The sequence below is a fragment of the Urocitellus parryii genome, chromosome 4 (assembly GCF_045843805.1).
Source record: "Urocitellus parryii isolate mUroPar1 chromosome 4, mUroPar1.hap1, whole genome shotgun sequence".
NCBI lineage: Eukaryota > Metazoa > Chordata > Mammalia > Rodentia > Sciuridae > Urocitellus > Urocitellus parryii.
The window spans coordinates 172,646,567-172,660,122 of NC_135534.1; the positions used below are offsets into that span (position 1 = coordinate 172,646,567).

Sequence of the window (13,556 nt, forward strand, 5' to 3'; positions counted from 1 at the left end):
GATGGATGCAGAGGAAGAAGTAAAAATAGTAGCAGTACACTAACGATACTTTCAACAGCAAATGATGAAGTCTGATTGGCTGAAATGGAGAATGAAAGAAGGGGAAGAATGGGAAATAGATTGGAAAGGTGAGTGGGTCCTGGATTTTGAAAACTTGAAGTGAAATGGGGAAACATTAGAATTTCTGTACTGGCAGTGACGCGCTCAGAGCTGTTTTTCAGGAAAATTAATGTGGTAGTCATAGAAATTGGAAAAAAAGGGAAAAGGAACTAGGCTAGTTGGGAGATTCTCTAGTCCGGGTGGGACAGAACTCTGAAGAATCTCCTCTGGAGCACAGGGAGCCACCAGCCCAGTTAGAAAAATCTACACTGGCCAAGTCTCAAGCCAAGTTGGAATTATCCTTTCACAAATATGTCAGTGTTGGGCAAGTAAGCAGTATCATTATGAACAGAATCACTCTAGGGTACAAATTAATGGGTACAACTGTAAACACCCAATCCAGACCAAACAAAGTCACCATTTAGCCACATACCTGAATCCCCTGTACCATCAATTGTATACTCAACCTCATTCAGTAGAGGAAATAGGCCAAAATGACAGACAAACACCAAACAAAAATACAGTGGGAGCCATATAGGAACTGTATCACAGCTTCTCTCACCTCTGGTTTGGATCATTTTGATGACGTTGCCCACGTACTCATACAGGATGACCAGATTGCACTGAGCAATGTCGATGCCTTCATCAGCAACTGAGGTGACAATCAGAATATTATCTTTATCTTCTCTGAATGCATCCAGTGCACACTTCTGTGCTGGGAGGGTCATGCCTGTATCAAGCAAACAGACATTACACAATGCACCAAAGAGGAAACTTTCCACTTGAAAAACTAGCAACTACTTATGGAATACACATTATATTCAAGGTACTATAATAAGTGCTTTATATTCCTGATCTCCCAACAACCATAAGCATTAGGATCTATTCCTATGCCAGTTTTAGAGAGGAAATTTAGAGAGACCTTTAATAGCTGAGACTTTGCAACAACACTAACAGTTCAAATCCCAACTGTGGCATTTACTAGTTGTGTGGCTTCAACAATATCATTCCAAAACAAATACCTTTTTGCAAAAATATCAACAGCTAACAATAACACCTTTACATGCAAACAGGAATTTACAGCTGACAAAACATTTTCATACTTTTGCACTCACTGGAACTTCACAAGGCCCTTTTAGATGAACAAGGAATTGTGACATGATTCCCCTTTATAGATGAGGGCCTTACAGTTCCAGAGGTATGGTAAACTGACAGGTTAGCAAGCAGTAGGTTCATTTCTTTAACTTATGTTTAATGCCCAAATAGTTTGCCTCCTGGAGTGTTCTTCACTCCCTGCCTTCTGTTGTCTGAGAATTATTCCTCTCACGCTCTGAGGAGTGAAACTCTGGGTGGCTGCAGTTATATTATGTTTTTCAATCAAAGGGACAGCACTCGCTGTTCACCAATAGTTGTATTGTTTCTCCAGGAAAGAGAAAACACTATCTGTCTATCTGTTCTTCCTCTTGTTGGACACACAGCTAGACTTCCTAGCTTCCCTTGCATTTGGAGTGCCTATGACTAATTCTCATTAATGACATACAGACAAAAGCAGTGTATTCCTTTTTCCAAAACTGACCCTAAAAATCATCCATACTCTTGCCATTTCTCCTCAATGGACTAAATAAGGTTATGGTAGAGGAAGTAGAGACACCCTGGGATGATGAATAGCAGCTACTGGGTTGAAATAAGCACTTCAATTATGTTGGGCTACATTCTCCCTCTTGGATTCTGAGATTGGGTTTTAGAGACAGGTAGTAAATTGGGAAGGTATGGGGAGTCTTAAATGAAGAAATGGAGAGAGCAACGACTGAGGATCAAGATGATGGGATGATGAGAAGTTGCTTACTACAAACAACACTCAATAAGAAGAGCAGAGTGACAGCCCATCATTGTGGGTCATGAAATAGTCTCTAGAGGGCAGGCAGCACAGCTGTGAAGAGGTCAGAATGAGAGCTGGCCATCTAGGACCTTCTCAGATGGTAACAGAGAAGTCTTTTATCCTTTGACCACCCTAGCTAGACTTCAGGATTGTCAGCTTTGACTGTTTTTATACCATAATATATATAATATACATAAAAGCTATATGTCAACAGTTTAAATAATAATAATAATACAGAATATTTATATTTTTAGTTAATCTTAAATTTGTTGATTGAGAGTTTAAGGAAAGGGATACATTCAACCAGTATTTGGAAAACAACTTTGGCTCTGTTGGTTGGACATATGAGAGGAAGCAACTGTCTACCAGCAAAGAGACTAGTGTTTGTGGTGTTTGAGCAGTGTGATGGCCTTCTAATTCACCAACTGAGTAAAACTGAACTACAGTTCCCAGTTACTCATCTAGGTGCTGCTGAGAAGGGATTTTGCAGATGTGATTAAAATCCACAATCAGTTGAATTTAACTTAAACTAAAAGGGAGTTCATTCTAGGTGGGCCTGACCTATTCAGGTGAACTTTTTAAAGGGAACAGGATGGGAAGCAATGAGCTCGGCCCTCCCTGAGCTCAGGGACTTCAAATATTCTTGCTTGCAGGGTTTCAACCTGATTCTGATCTTCCCTTCCTGTCTACCTGCCCTACAGATCTCAGACTTGCTTGCCAACCCAATTGTATAAGCCAGTTTCTTCTGTGACATTTCTCATGGCTCTAAGTTTTCATTCTATTTTTTATTTTTTATAATCACCTACAGAGACAATGCAAATACTAATTTTTAAAAAGCTACTATGTGACTGTATTTCAAAGTTGTAAAACATTATTAAATCTTAAGAGTAAAGACAAACAACAACAGAAATCTCTAGGTTATGCATAGGTATGTGTACACATAAAAATACACATACACATACCATATATATGTATAATCACCTACTGGTTTTGCTTCTCTGACTGAACCCTGATAGAAGCATTTAAAAAGAATTTATATGTATTATGTATTTTATATAGATAGTATACTAAATCTAATTTACTACATATATAAGTACCTGTATTCTGATTTGTTCTGCCACGACCAGTCAATACACCAGGTTTTAGAAAGTTGAGTGCAGCATTTTCTTTAATCCATTTCTTTAAAGCCTAAAAATGAAAACTCTCTTTATTAATTCAATATTGAAATATATATTTAGATAAATAAAAAGATTTATAGTATACAGATGGATATCAGACTGATAAACCTTGAAATCCATGCAATAATACAGACTAGTGGTATAGATTTTTGTGACCTATCTGGTTTAATTGTCAGGATATCTTAAGCAAAAAAAGTAAAGTTCAAAATAGTGGGTACAGAGAAGTAATAAGTGAGTTCAGCAAAACTGCAGGACACAAAAATCAATATACACAAATCAATTGTGCTTCTACATACTACAAATAATTAGAATTTGAAAAAAAATGTTAAAAGCACCATTCATAATAACGTAACCCAAAGTAATACCTAGGTAAAAGTCTAACAAAATACACACAGGGTCTCTATGTTGAAAATGACAAAACATTAGTAAAACAAATGAAAGAAAACACAGTGGTAGCCTCTAAGGTAGTGCTCAGTGACTTCCATCTCCTAAATTCAAATCCTCAACTTGAGAGTGAATTTCACTTAATAATTTACTTCTAAGAAGTACAGTAGACATGATGAGATACAAATTCAAAAAAGAATTTATAAAATGAATGTGGCTTCCAAATCAGGCCCTCTTTCTCTCAACCTCTCTTGGGTCACTCACTCTAGGGAAAGCCAGCTGCCATGTTGTGAGGCAGCCCGGTGGAGAGACCCACATGAGTAAACTTGGAAGCACATCTTTTAAAGCCTGTCAATAGCCATGATAAGGAAGCTAAGAAGTTGATCTTCCCCTCAAGATGACTGAAATCGGGGGATCCAACATGGCGGCCGGCGAGGAAGCAGCGATTCCAGCGTCTCCACTTTAACGGGATAAGAAAGACCCACCTGAACAGATGCAGCCTACCTACGAAGGAACTTCTAGCATAATTCCCTTAAGAGGAGAGCAGCCGTGAACTGGTAGGTTTATTGGAAGTGACAGTTCGTCCCAGAGAAGTGGATCTTGGACAGCCACTCGGGCACAGAGGTCTAGTCCCGCAGACATCAGCCGCTCGGCAAGTGGCTCCCCCGGGAGGCCTAGAGCTCGCTCTGGGAGCAGCCACTTCACCTGCCCGGTTCCTAACCACTCGGCCACAGCTACCTGGCTCCACGGGTGGCCCCGCGGTGGGTGCAGAAGTCGAGTCCTGAAACCAGCGGCCACTTTTCCAAGCGGCTGACACCCGAGCGGTTTGGCCCGCCCCGCCAGAACCAGCAGTCAGCCTCCGCCATCAGGGCTCCCCTGGGAGGCATAGAGCTCGCTCTGGGAGCAGCAGCCTCACCGGCCCGGTTCCTAACCACGCGGCCGGTTCCTAACCACGCGACCACAGCTACCTGGCTCCACGGGTGGCCCCGCAGCGGGTGCAGAAGTCGAGTCCTGAGGCCAGCGACCACTTTTGCAAGCGGCTGACACCCGAGCGGCCTGACCTGCCCCGCCCGAACCGGCAGTCAGCCTCCGCCATCAGGGCTCCCCTGGGAGTCATAGAGCTCGCTCTGGGAGCAGCCCCCTCACCCACCCGGTACCAAACCACACAGCCGCAGCTACCCGGCTCCATAGGTGGCCCCGCGGCGGGTGCAGAAGTCGAGTCCTGAAACCAGCGGCCACTTTTGCAAGCGGCTGACACCCGAGCGGTTTGGCCCGCCCCGCCAGAACCAGCAGTCAGCCTCCGCCATCAGGGCTCCCCTGGGAGACATAGAGCTCACTCTGGGAGCAGCAGCCTCACCCGCCCGGTTCCTAACCACGCGGCCGGTACCTAACCACGTGGCCACAGCTACCCGGCTCCACAGGTGGCCCCACGGCGGGTGCAGAAGTCGAGTCCTGAAACCAGCGGCCACTTTTGCAAGCAGCTGACACCCGAGCGGCTTGGCCCGCCCCGCCCTAACCGGCAGTCGGCATCTGCCATCAGGGCTCTCCTGGGATCTCAGCTCATTCAGCTACGGAACAGGTGATTTCAGGCTGGTATTTGCCTGCATCTAGCAGTCAGATTTCTTGCTCAGGCTCGGGACTGGGGATCTTGTGGAGAATACTCCTAGAGGCGCGTGCCTGGCAAGGCGTGCGCCGGGCACTGAGCAGCTGGATTCTGGTTCCCGGGGCTAACCTGGCCTAGGTCTGAGGAAACTGCGGAGAGTGTCGGTGGAGGCCAGCTCCAAGTGGAGCGTGCGATGAGCTTGGGGTGACTGGGTTCTGACTCCCGGAACAGTTTTGGCCTGGGGGCAGGGGAACCCGTGGGGGTCGCTCGCTGGAGCCAGCTCCCAGCGGTGAGTGTATCGGGATCTGAGAGGCGGGGTTCTGGCTACCGAAGCTGCTTCGGCCCAAGGATAGGGAACCAGCGGTGTCTGCTTCTCAGTCAGGCTCCTGCTGGGTGCTGTGGGGGCAGAGTGGAGCCTCCTCCTGCACCCAGAGCAGGCCAAGTGACCCGCCGGCGTGGTATCATGACACACCAAACGCAGCTGGGGCTGAAGAGAGTAGCCGCCCACGCCTAGAATAGGACCAGCGACCCCGAGGCGCGGTAGCCAAGTAACCTCATTTGGAGTAGGGGCTGTGCAGAGCTGCCATCTGAGCAAGCAGGGCAGGCAGACCTGCGGCCCACTGGAAAGACAGGCCAGGTAGCTTGCCAGCGTGGTGGACACGCAACACCGAGGCAGTCGCGTCTCACTGGTTGGAGTGGGGGTGGAGCAGGGTCGCCGCCCGGGTCCGGAGGGGGCTCAGCGACCCATTGGAGAGGTAGTCAGGTACCCCCATTGGGAGTGGGGGCTGTGCAGAACTGCTACCCACCGGCCTAGAGGCCTGCCAGCGCGGTAGACATGACACACCAATTGGAGTGGGGACCCAGCAGAACCGCCACCCACATCCAGATCAGGACCAACGACCCCAGGGCGTGGTAGTTACCTTACCACAATTGGAGTGGGGGCAGAGCAGAGCCGCCACCCGTGCCCGCAGGGGGAGCAGACCTGCGACCGATCAGCGGGGTAGACAGATCACCCTAATTAGAGGAGGAGCAGAGCCACTACCCGCCCTGCAAGGGAGACTTCCCAACTATACAAGAGCAATATAAATAAATAGGGGGTAAATTTCAAAAACACAACAGTTGCACCAAGCAGAAAGAAACGCGAGCAGTATGAAAAGACAAGGAAAGAAAGGACCACAAGCAATGCAGGTCAACTCAACTTTAGAAGAGGTAATAGCTGCAACAGATGGAATGTCAGATAAAGAGTTGAGGATATATATGCTTCAGATGATCTGGAGTCTCAAGGAAGACATGAGACAGCAAAATCAGACAATGAAAGATCACATTGACAAACAAATCCAGGAAGTAAAAGATCAATTTCACAGGGAGATAGAGGTAATAAAAAACAAACAAATAGAAATCCTAGAAATGCAGGAAACAGTAAACCAACTTAAAAACTCAGTTGAGAATACTACCAGCAGAGTAGATCACTTAGAAGAGAGAACATGAGACAATGAAGACAAAGTATTTCAACTGGAAAAGAACAGAGATAGCTCAGCAAGACTGCTAAGAAACCATGAGCAGAACATCCAAGAATTATGGGACAATATCAAAAGACCAAATTTAAGAGTCATTGGGATACAGGAAGGCACAGAGCTCCATACCAAAGGAATAAACAGTCTATTCAGTGAAATAATACAAGAAAACTTCCCAGACTTGAAGAATGAGACAGAATCCCAAATCCTAGAAGCCTACAGGACGCCAAATATGCAAAATCATAAGAGATCCACACCTAGACACATTATAATGAAGATGTCCAACATACAAAATAAGGAGAGAATTTTAAAAGCTGCAAGAGAAAGAAAGCAGATTACATTTAGGGGTAAACCAATCAGGATAACAGCTGATCTCTCAACACAGATTCTGAAAGCTAGAAGATCCTGGAATAACATATTTCAAACTCTGAAAGAAAATGGGTTCCAACCAAGAATCGTGTATCCAGCGAAATTAAGCTTCAGGATAGAAGATGAAATTAAAACCTTCCACGATAAACAAAAGTTAAAAGAATTCACAGCTAGAAAACCATCTCTTCAAAATCCTTGGCAAAACATTAGAGGAAGAGGAAATGGAAAATAACATTGAAAACCAACAATGGGAGGTAGGACAGTAAAGGGGGGAAAGTAGTCAAAGTGGATAACAAATCAGGTTTAGTAACATTAATAAACAAATATGGCTGGAAGAACAAACCATATCTCAATAATAACCCTAAATGTTAATGGCTTAAACTCACCAATTAAGAGACACAGGTTAGTTGAATGGATCACAAAACAAGACCCAACAATATGCTGCCTACAGGAGACGCATTTGATAGGAAAAGATATACATAGACTGAAGGTGAAAGGTTGGGAAAAATCATACCACTCATATGGACTGCGGAAACAAGCAGGAGTGGCCATACTCATATCTAATAAAATAGATTTCAAGCCAAAGTTAATCAAAAGGGATAAAGAAGGACACTTCATACTGCTCAAGGGAACCATACACCAGCAAGACATAACAATCATAAATATATATGCCCCAAATAATGGTGCAGCTTTGTTCATCAAGCAAACTCTTCTCAAGTTCAAGAGTCTAATAGACCACCATACAATAATCATGGGAGACTTCAACACACCTCTCTCACCACTGGACAGATCTTCCAAACAAAATTAAATAAGGAAACTATAGAACTCAATAACACAATTAACAACCTAGACTTAATTGACATATATAGACTATACCACCCAACATCAAGTAGTTACACTTTTTTCTCAGCAGCACATGGAACCTTCTCAAAAATAGACCATATATTATATCACAGGGCAAATTTTAGACAATATAAAGGGGTAGAGATAATACCATGCATCTTATCGGACCACAATGGAATGAAACTGAAAATCAATGATAAAAGAAGGAAGGAAAAATCAAGCATCACTAGGAGAATGAACAATAGGTTGCTGAATGATCAATGGGTTTTAGAAGACATCAAGGAGGAAATTAAAAACTTCCTAGAGTTAAATGAAAACACAGACACAACATATCGGAATCTATGGGACACACTGAAAGCAGTTCTAAGAGGAAAATTCACTGCTTGGAGTTCATTCCTCAAAAAAAGAAAAAACCAACAAATAAATGATCTCATACTTCATCTCAAAATCCTAGAAAAAGAAGAGCAAAACAACAGCAAAAGAAGTAGAAGGCAAGAAATAATTAAAATCAGAGCTGAAATTAATGAAATTGAAACAAAAGAAACAATTGAAAAAATTGACAAAACTAAAAGTTGGTTCTTTGAAAAAATAAATAAAATCGACAGACCCTTAGCCATGCTAACGAAGAGAAGAAGAGAGAGAACCCAAATTACTAGCATACGAGATGAAAAAGGCAATATCACAACAGACACTTCAGAAATACAGAAGATAATCAGAAATTATTTTGAATCCTTATATTCCAATAAAATAGAAGATAGTGAAGGCATCGATAAATTTCTTAAGTCATATAATCTGCCCAGATTGAGGCAGGAGGATATAGACAATCTAAACAGACCAATAACAATAGAGGAAATAGAAGAAACCATCAAAAGATTACCAACTAAGAAAAGCCCAGGACCGGATGGGTATACAGCAGAGTTTTACAAAACCTTTAAAGAGGAACTAATACCAATACTTTTCAAGCTATTTCAGGAAATAGAAAAAGATGGAGAACTTCCAAATTCATTCTACGAGGCCAACATCACCCTGATTCCAAAACCAGACAAAGACACTTCAAAGAAAGAAAACTACAGACCAATATCTCTAATGAACCTAGATGCAAAAATCCTCAATAAAATTCTGGCGAATCGGATACAAAAACATATCAAAAAAATTGTGCACCATGATCAAGTAGGATTCATCCCTGGGATGCAAGGCTGGTTCAATATACGGAAATCAATAAATGTTATTCACCACATCAATAGACTTAAAAATAAGAACCATATGATCATCTCCATAGATGCAGAAAAAGCATTTGACAAAGTACAGCATCCCTTTATGTTCAAAACTCTCGAAAAACTAGGGATAACAGGAACATACCTCAACATTGTAAAAGCAATTTATGCTAAGCCCCAGGCTAGCATCATTCTGAATGGAGAAAAATTGAAGGCATTCCCTCTAAGATCTGGAACAAGACAGGGATGCCCTCTTTCACCACTTCTGTTCAACATAGTTCTCGAAACACTGGCCAGAGCAATTAGGCAGACGAAAGAAATTAAAGGCATAAAAATAGGAAAAGAAGAACTTAAATTATCACTATTTGCAGATGATATGATCCTATACCTAGCAGACCCAAAAGGGTCTACAAAGAAGCTATTAGAGCTAATAAATGAATTCAGCAAAGTGGCAGGATATAAGATCAACACGCATAAATCAAAGGCATTCCTGTATATGAGCGACAAATCCTCTGAAACGGAAATGAGGACAACTACTCCATTCACAATATCCCCCCAAAAAATAAAATACTTGGGAATCAACCTAACAAAAGAGGTGAAAGATTTATACAATGAAAATTACAGAACCCTAAAGAAAGATATAGAAGAAGACCTTAGAAGATGGAAAAATATACCCTGCTCATGGATAGGCAAAACTAACATCATCAAAATGGAGATATTACCAAAAGTTCTCTATAAGTTCAATGCAATGCCAATCAAAATCCCAACAGCATATCTTGTAGAAATTGATAAAAGAATCATGAAATTCATATGGAATAATAAAAGACCCAGAATAGCAAAAACAATGCTAAGCAGGAAGTGTGAATCAGGCGGTATAGCGATACCAGACTTCAAACTATACTACAGAGCAATAGTAACAAAAACAGCATGGTACTGGTACCAAAACAGCCGGGTGGACCAATGGTACAGAATAGAGGACACAGTAACCAATCCACAAAACTACAACTATCTTATATTTGATAAAGGGGCTAAAAGCATGCAATGGAGGAAGGATAGCATCTTCAACAAATGGTGCTGGGAAAACTGGAAATCCATCTGCATCAAAATGAATCTGAATCCCTATCTCTCGCCATGCACAAAAGTTAACTCAAAATGGATCAAGGAGCTTGATATTAAATCAGAGACACGGCATCTGATAGAAGAAAAAGTTGGTTATGATCTACATGCTGTGGGATCGGGCTCCAAATTCCTCAATAGGACACCCATAGCTCAAGAGTTAACAACTAGAATCAACAAATGGGACTTACTCAAACTAAAAAGTTTTTTCTCAGTAAAAGAAACAATAAGAGAGATAAACAGGGAGCCTACATCCTGGGAACAAATCTTTACTCCACACACTTCAGATAGAGCCCTAATAACCAGAATATACAAAGAACTCAGAAAATTAGACAATAAGATAACAAATAACCCAATCAATAAATGGGCCAAGGACCTGAACAGACACTTCTCAGAGGAGGACATACAATCAATCAATAAGTACATGAAAAAATGCTCACCATCGCTAGCAGTCAGAGAAATGCAAATCAAAACCACCCTAAGATACCATCTCACTCCAGTAAGATTGGCAGCCATTAGGAAGTCAAACAACAATAAGTGCTGGTGAGGATGTGGGGAAAAGGGCACTCTTGTTCATTGCTGGTGGGACTGCAAACTGGTGCAGCCAATTTGGAAAGCAGTATGGAGATTTCTTGGAAAGCTGGGAATGGAACCACCATTTGACCCAGCTATTCCCCTTCTCGGTCTATTCCCTAAAGACCTAATAAGAGCATGCTACAGGGACACTGCTACATCGATGTTCATAGCAGCTCAATTCACGATAGCAAGACTGTGGAATCAGCCTAGATGCCCTTCAATAGATGAATGGATAAAAAAATGTGGCATTTATACACTATGGAGTATTACTCTGCATTAAAAAATGACAAAATCTTAGAATTTGGAGGGAAATGGATGGCATTAGAGCAGATTATGCTAAGTGAAGCTAGTCAATCTTTAAAAAACAAATACCAAATGACTCCTTTGATATAAGGGGAGTAAACAAGGACAGGGTAGGGACGAAGAGCTTGAGAAGAAGATTTACATTAAACAGGCATGAGAGGTGGGAGGGAAAGGGAGTGAGAAGGGGAATCGCATGGAAATGGAAGGCGATCCTCAGGGTTATACAAAATGACATATAAGAGGAAAGGAGGGGTAAGACAAGATAATACAAATGGAAGAAATGATTTACAGTAGAAGGCGTAGAGAGAGAAAAGGGGAGGGGGGGGAGGGGAGGGGGGATAGTAGAGAATAGGACAGACAGCAGAATACGTCAGACACTAGAAAGGCAATATGTCAATCAATGGAAGGGTAACTGATGTGATTCAGCAATCTGTATACGGGGTAAAAGTGGGAGTTCATAACCCACTTGAATCAAACCGTGTAATATGATGTATTAAGAACTATGTAATATTTTGAAAGACCAATAATAAATAAAAGAAAAAAAAGAAAAAAAAATGACTGAAATCATGACCAACACCTTGACTGCATTATACAAGAGACCTTGAGCCAGAAATGCTGCTTTTTCCAGAATCCTGATCCATGAGTGTTAATATAATAAATGTTTGTTGTTCCCTAGCATTAATTTGGACTAATTTGTTACTTAGTAACATATAAGTAATAAAAGGTCCTATATACATGAAGATATATATTATGGTTCTAAACTAGAAGACTCAATATTGTTAAGATGCCATTTCTTCCCAAATTTTATCTATACAGTCAATGCAATTCCAAGTGAAATTTCAGCAAGCATTTTCATATATGTGGACAATCTAATTCTAAAATGTATACGGAAAGGCAAAAGATTATGGCTGAAACAACTTAGAAAAAAATTGGAAGACTTACACTATTCCATTTCAAGACATCATAAAGCTACCGTAATCAAGTCAGTTGTGGAATGAATGAATGAATGGATGGATGAATGGACAAAGGAACAGAGAAAAGAATCCAGAAATCGATCCAAACAAATACAGATAACTGATTTTTTGGTTAAAAAAAAAAGTTACAAAGGCAATTCAATAGAGAAAGGAGTCTCAACATACATTGCTGAACAATTGGATGTCCATATTCAAAAAGAAAAAGAAAGCATCTCAACCCATGCCTCGAACCACATACAAAAATTCAAAATGGATTATAGACCCAAATATAAAATATAAAACTATAAAACTTCTAAATGATAACAAAGAAAATCTGGGGGACCATATACAAGCAAAGAATTCCTAGATATACCATAGGCAAAATCCAGAAAAGAGAAAATTGATAAACTAATCTTTGGCCTTTTCAATCTGCAAAAGCTATTGTTAAGAAAATTGGGTGACAGGAGGCGGGGTGAGCGGAGGCATAAGCCAGAAGAAAATATTTTCAAATCACATGTCTCACAGAGGACTTTTTGTGAGAACATTAAAAAGAATAATCAAAACCTCAATAAGATGATAAACAATCCAAATTTAAAATAGGCACCAAAAAATAAAAACTGAACAGATACCCCAACAAAGTTAAAAAGCATATAAATGATGTTTAGCCATCTCAATCACTAATGAAATGCAAATCAAAATTCTTGTGAGATACCATTACACATCCATAGAATGGCTAGAATTTAATTTTCTGTGTGGGTAGACGAAGTTCTTAATCCACAGGTATCAGGATTTATAATTTAGGGTGATTAAGATAGTGAGGTATTCATGTAAGAATAAACAAACAGAAAACCAGAATAGAGATCCCAGAAACAGACTCACACACATATGGACACTTGACTGCTGAGCAGTGAGTAAAAGGCAGTCTTTCACATGGTACTAGGCCAATTTGTCATTCACAAGAAAAAGGAAGGCTTACATCCACAAGTGCTCTGGTTTTCACAAAAAGAATGGTTCTGGTCTCTGGATATAAGTGGTACTCTTCTTGTAAGATGAGGCAGAGGTCGTTGAGTTTAGGGTTCTCATTGCTGGGATCTCTGCAAACACTTTCTAGTTCCTCCAGTTTTTCTGCAAATGGAGAACACTTTACAAATGGCTTCAAAATTCTTAAAAGTTATAACACATCGTGACCTAAAAGTTCAGTTAATCTCTCAATCTTAGACCAAAATTTTCTAAGAAACAACTACCAATATAAGTTGGTACATTTTAGGAAGGTCATTTGGCAATATCCATTAAAACATAAAAACTCACACAACTTTTGATACAATAATTCTATATCTAAGAATTTGAAATATCACTATATTTAGAAAATTATGGAAGATATCTCCAAGAATAGTCACAATACTTTCATTTAGAAAACAACCTAAATGCCCAAAAGGTGGGAAACAGTTCAACAGATCATGATGGGCTATACATGTCAGTTGTTAAAATTAATTAGGGATTGGGCTGGGGCTGTAGCTTAGTAGTA

The 13,556-nt window shown here is 41.0% G+C and overlaps 1 protein-coding gene across 1 annotated transcript in view; it reads right to left on the reverse strand.

The window, feature by feature from the left end:
• The window catches only part of Rigi (RNA sensor RIG-I), a 64,209-nt gene that overhangs the window by 5,988 nt on the left and 44,665 nt on the right, over nt 1–13,556 (reverse strand). Inside the window, exons 13-15 of the mRNA XM_077797892.1 lie at nt 13,008–13,156; nt 3,076–3,166; nt 662–829 (exon numbers count right to left, since the gene is read on the reverse strand). Coding sequence (XP_077654018.1) covers nt 662–829; nt 3,076–3,166; nt 13,008–13,156 — 408 coding nt within the window. The remainder of the gene's footprint in view (nt 1–661; nt 830–3,075; nt 3,167–13,007; nt 13,157–13,556) is intronic.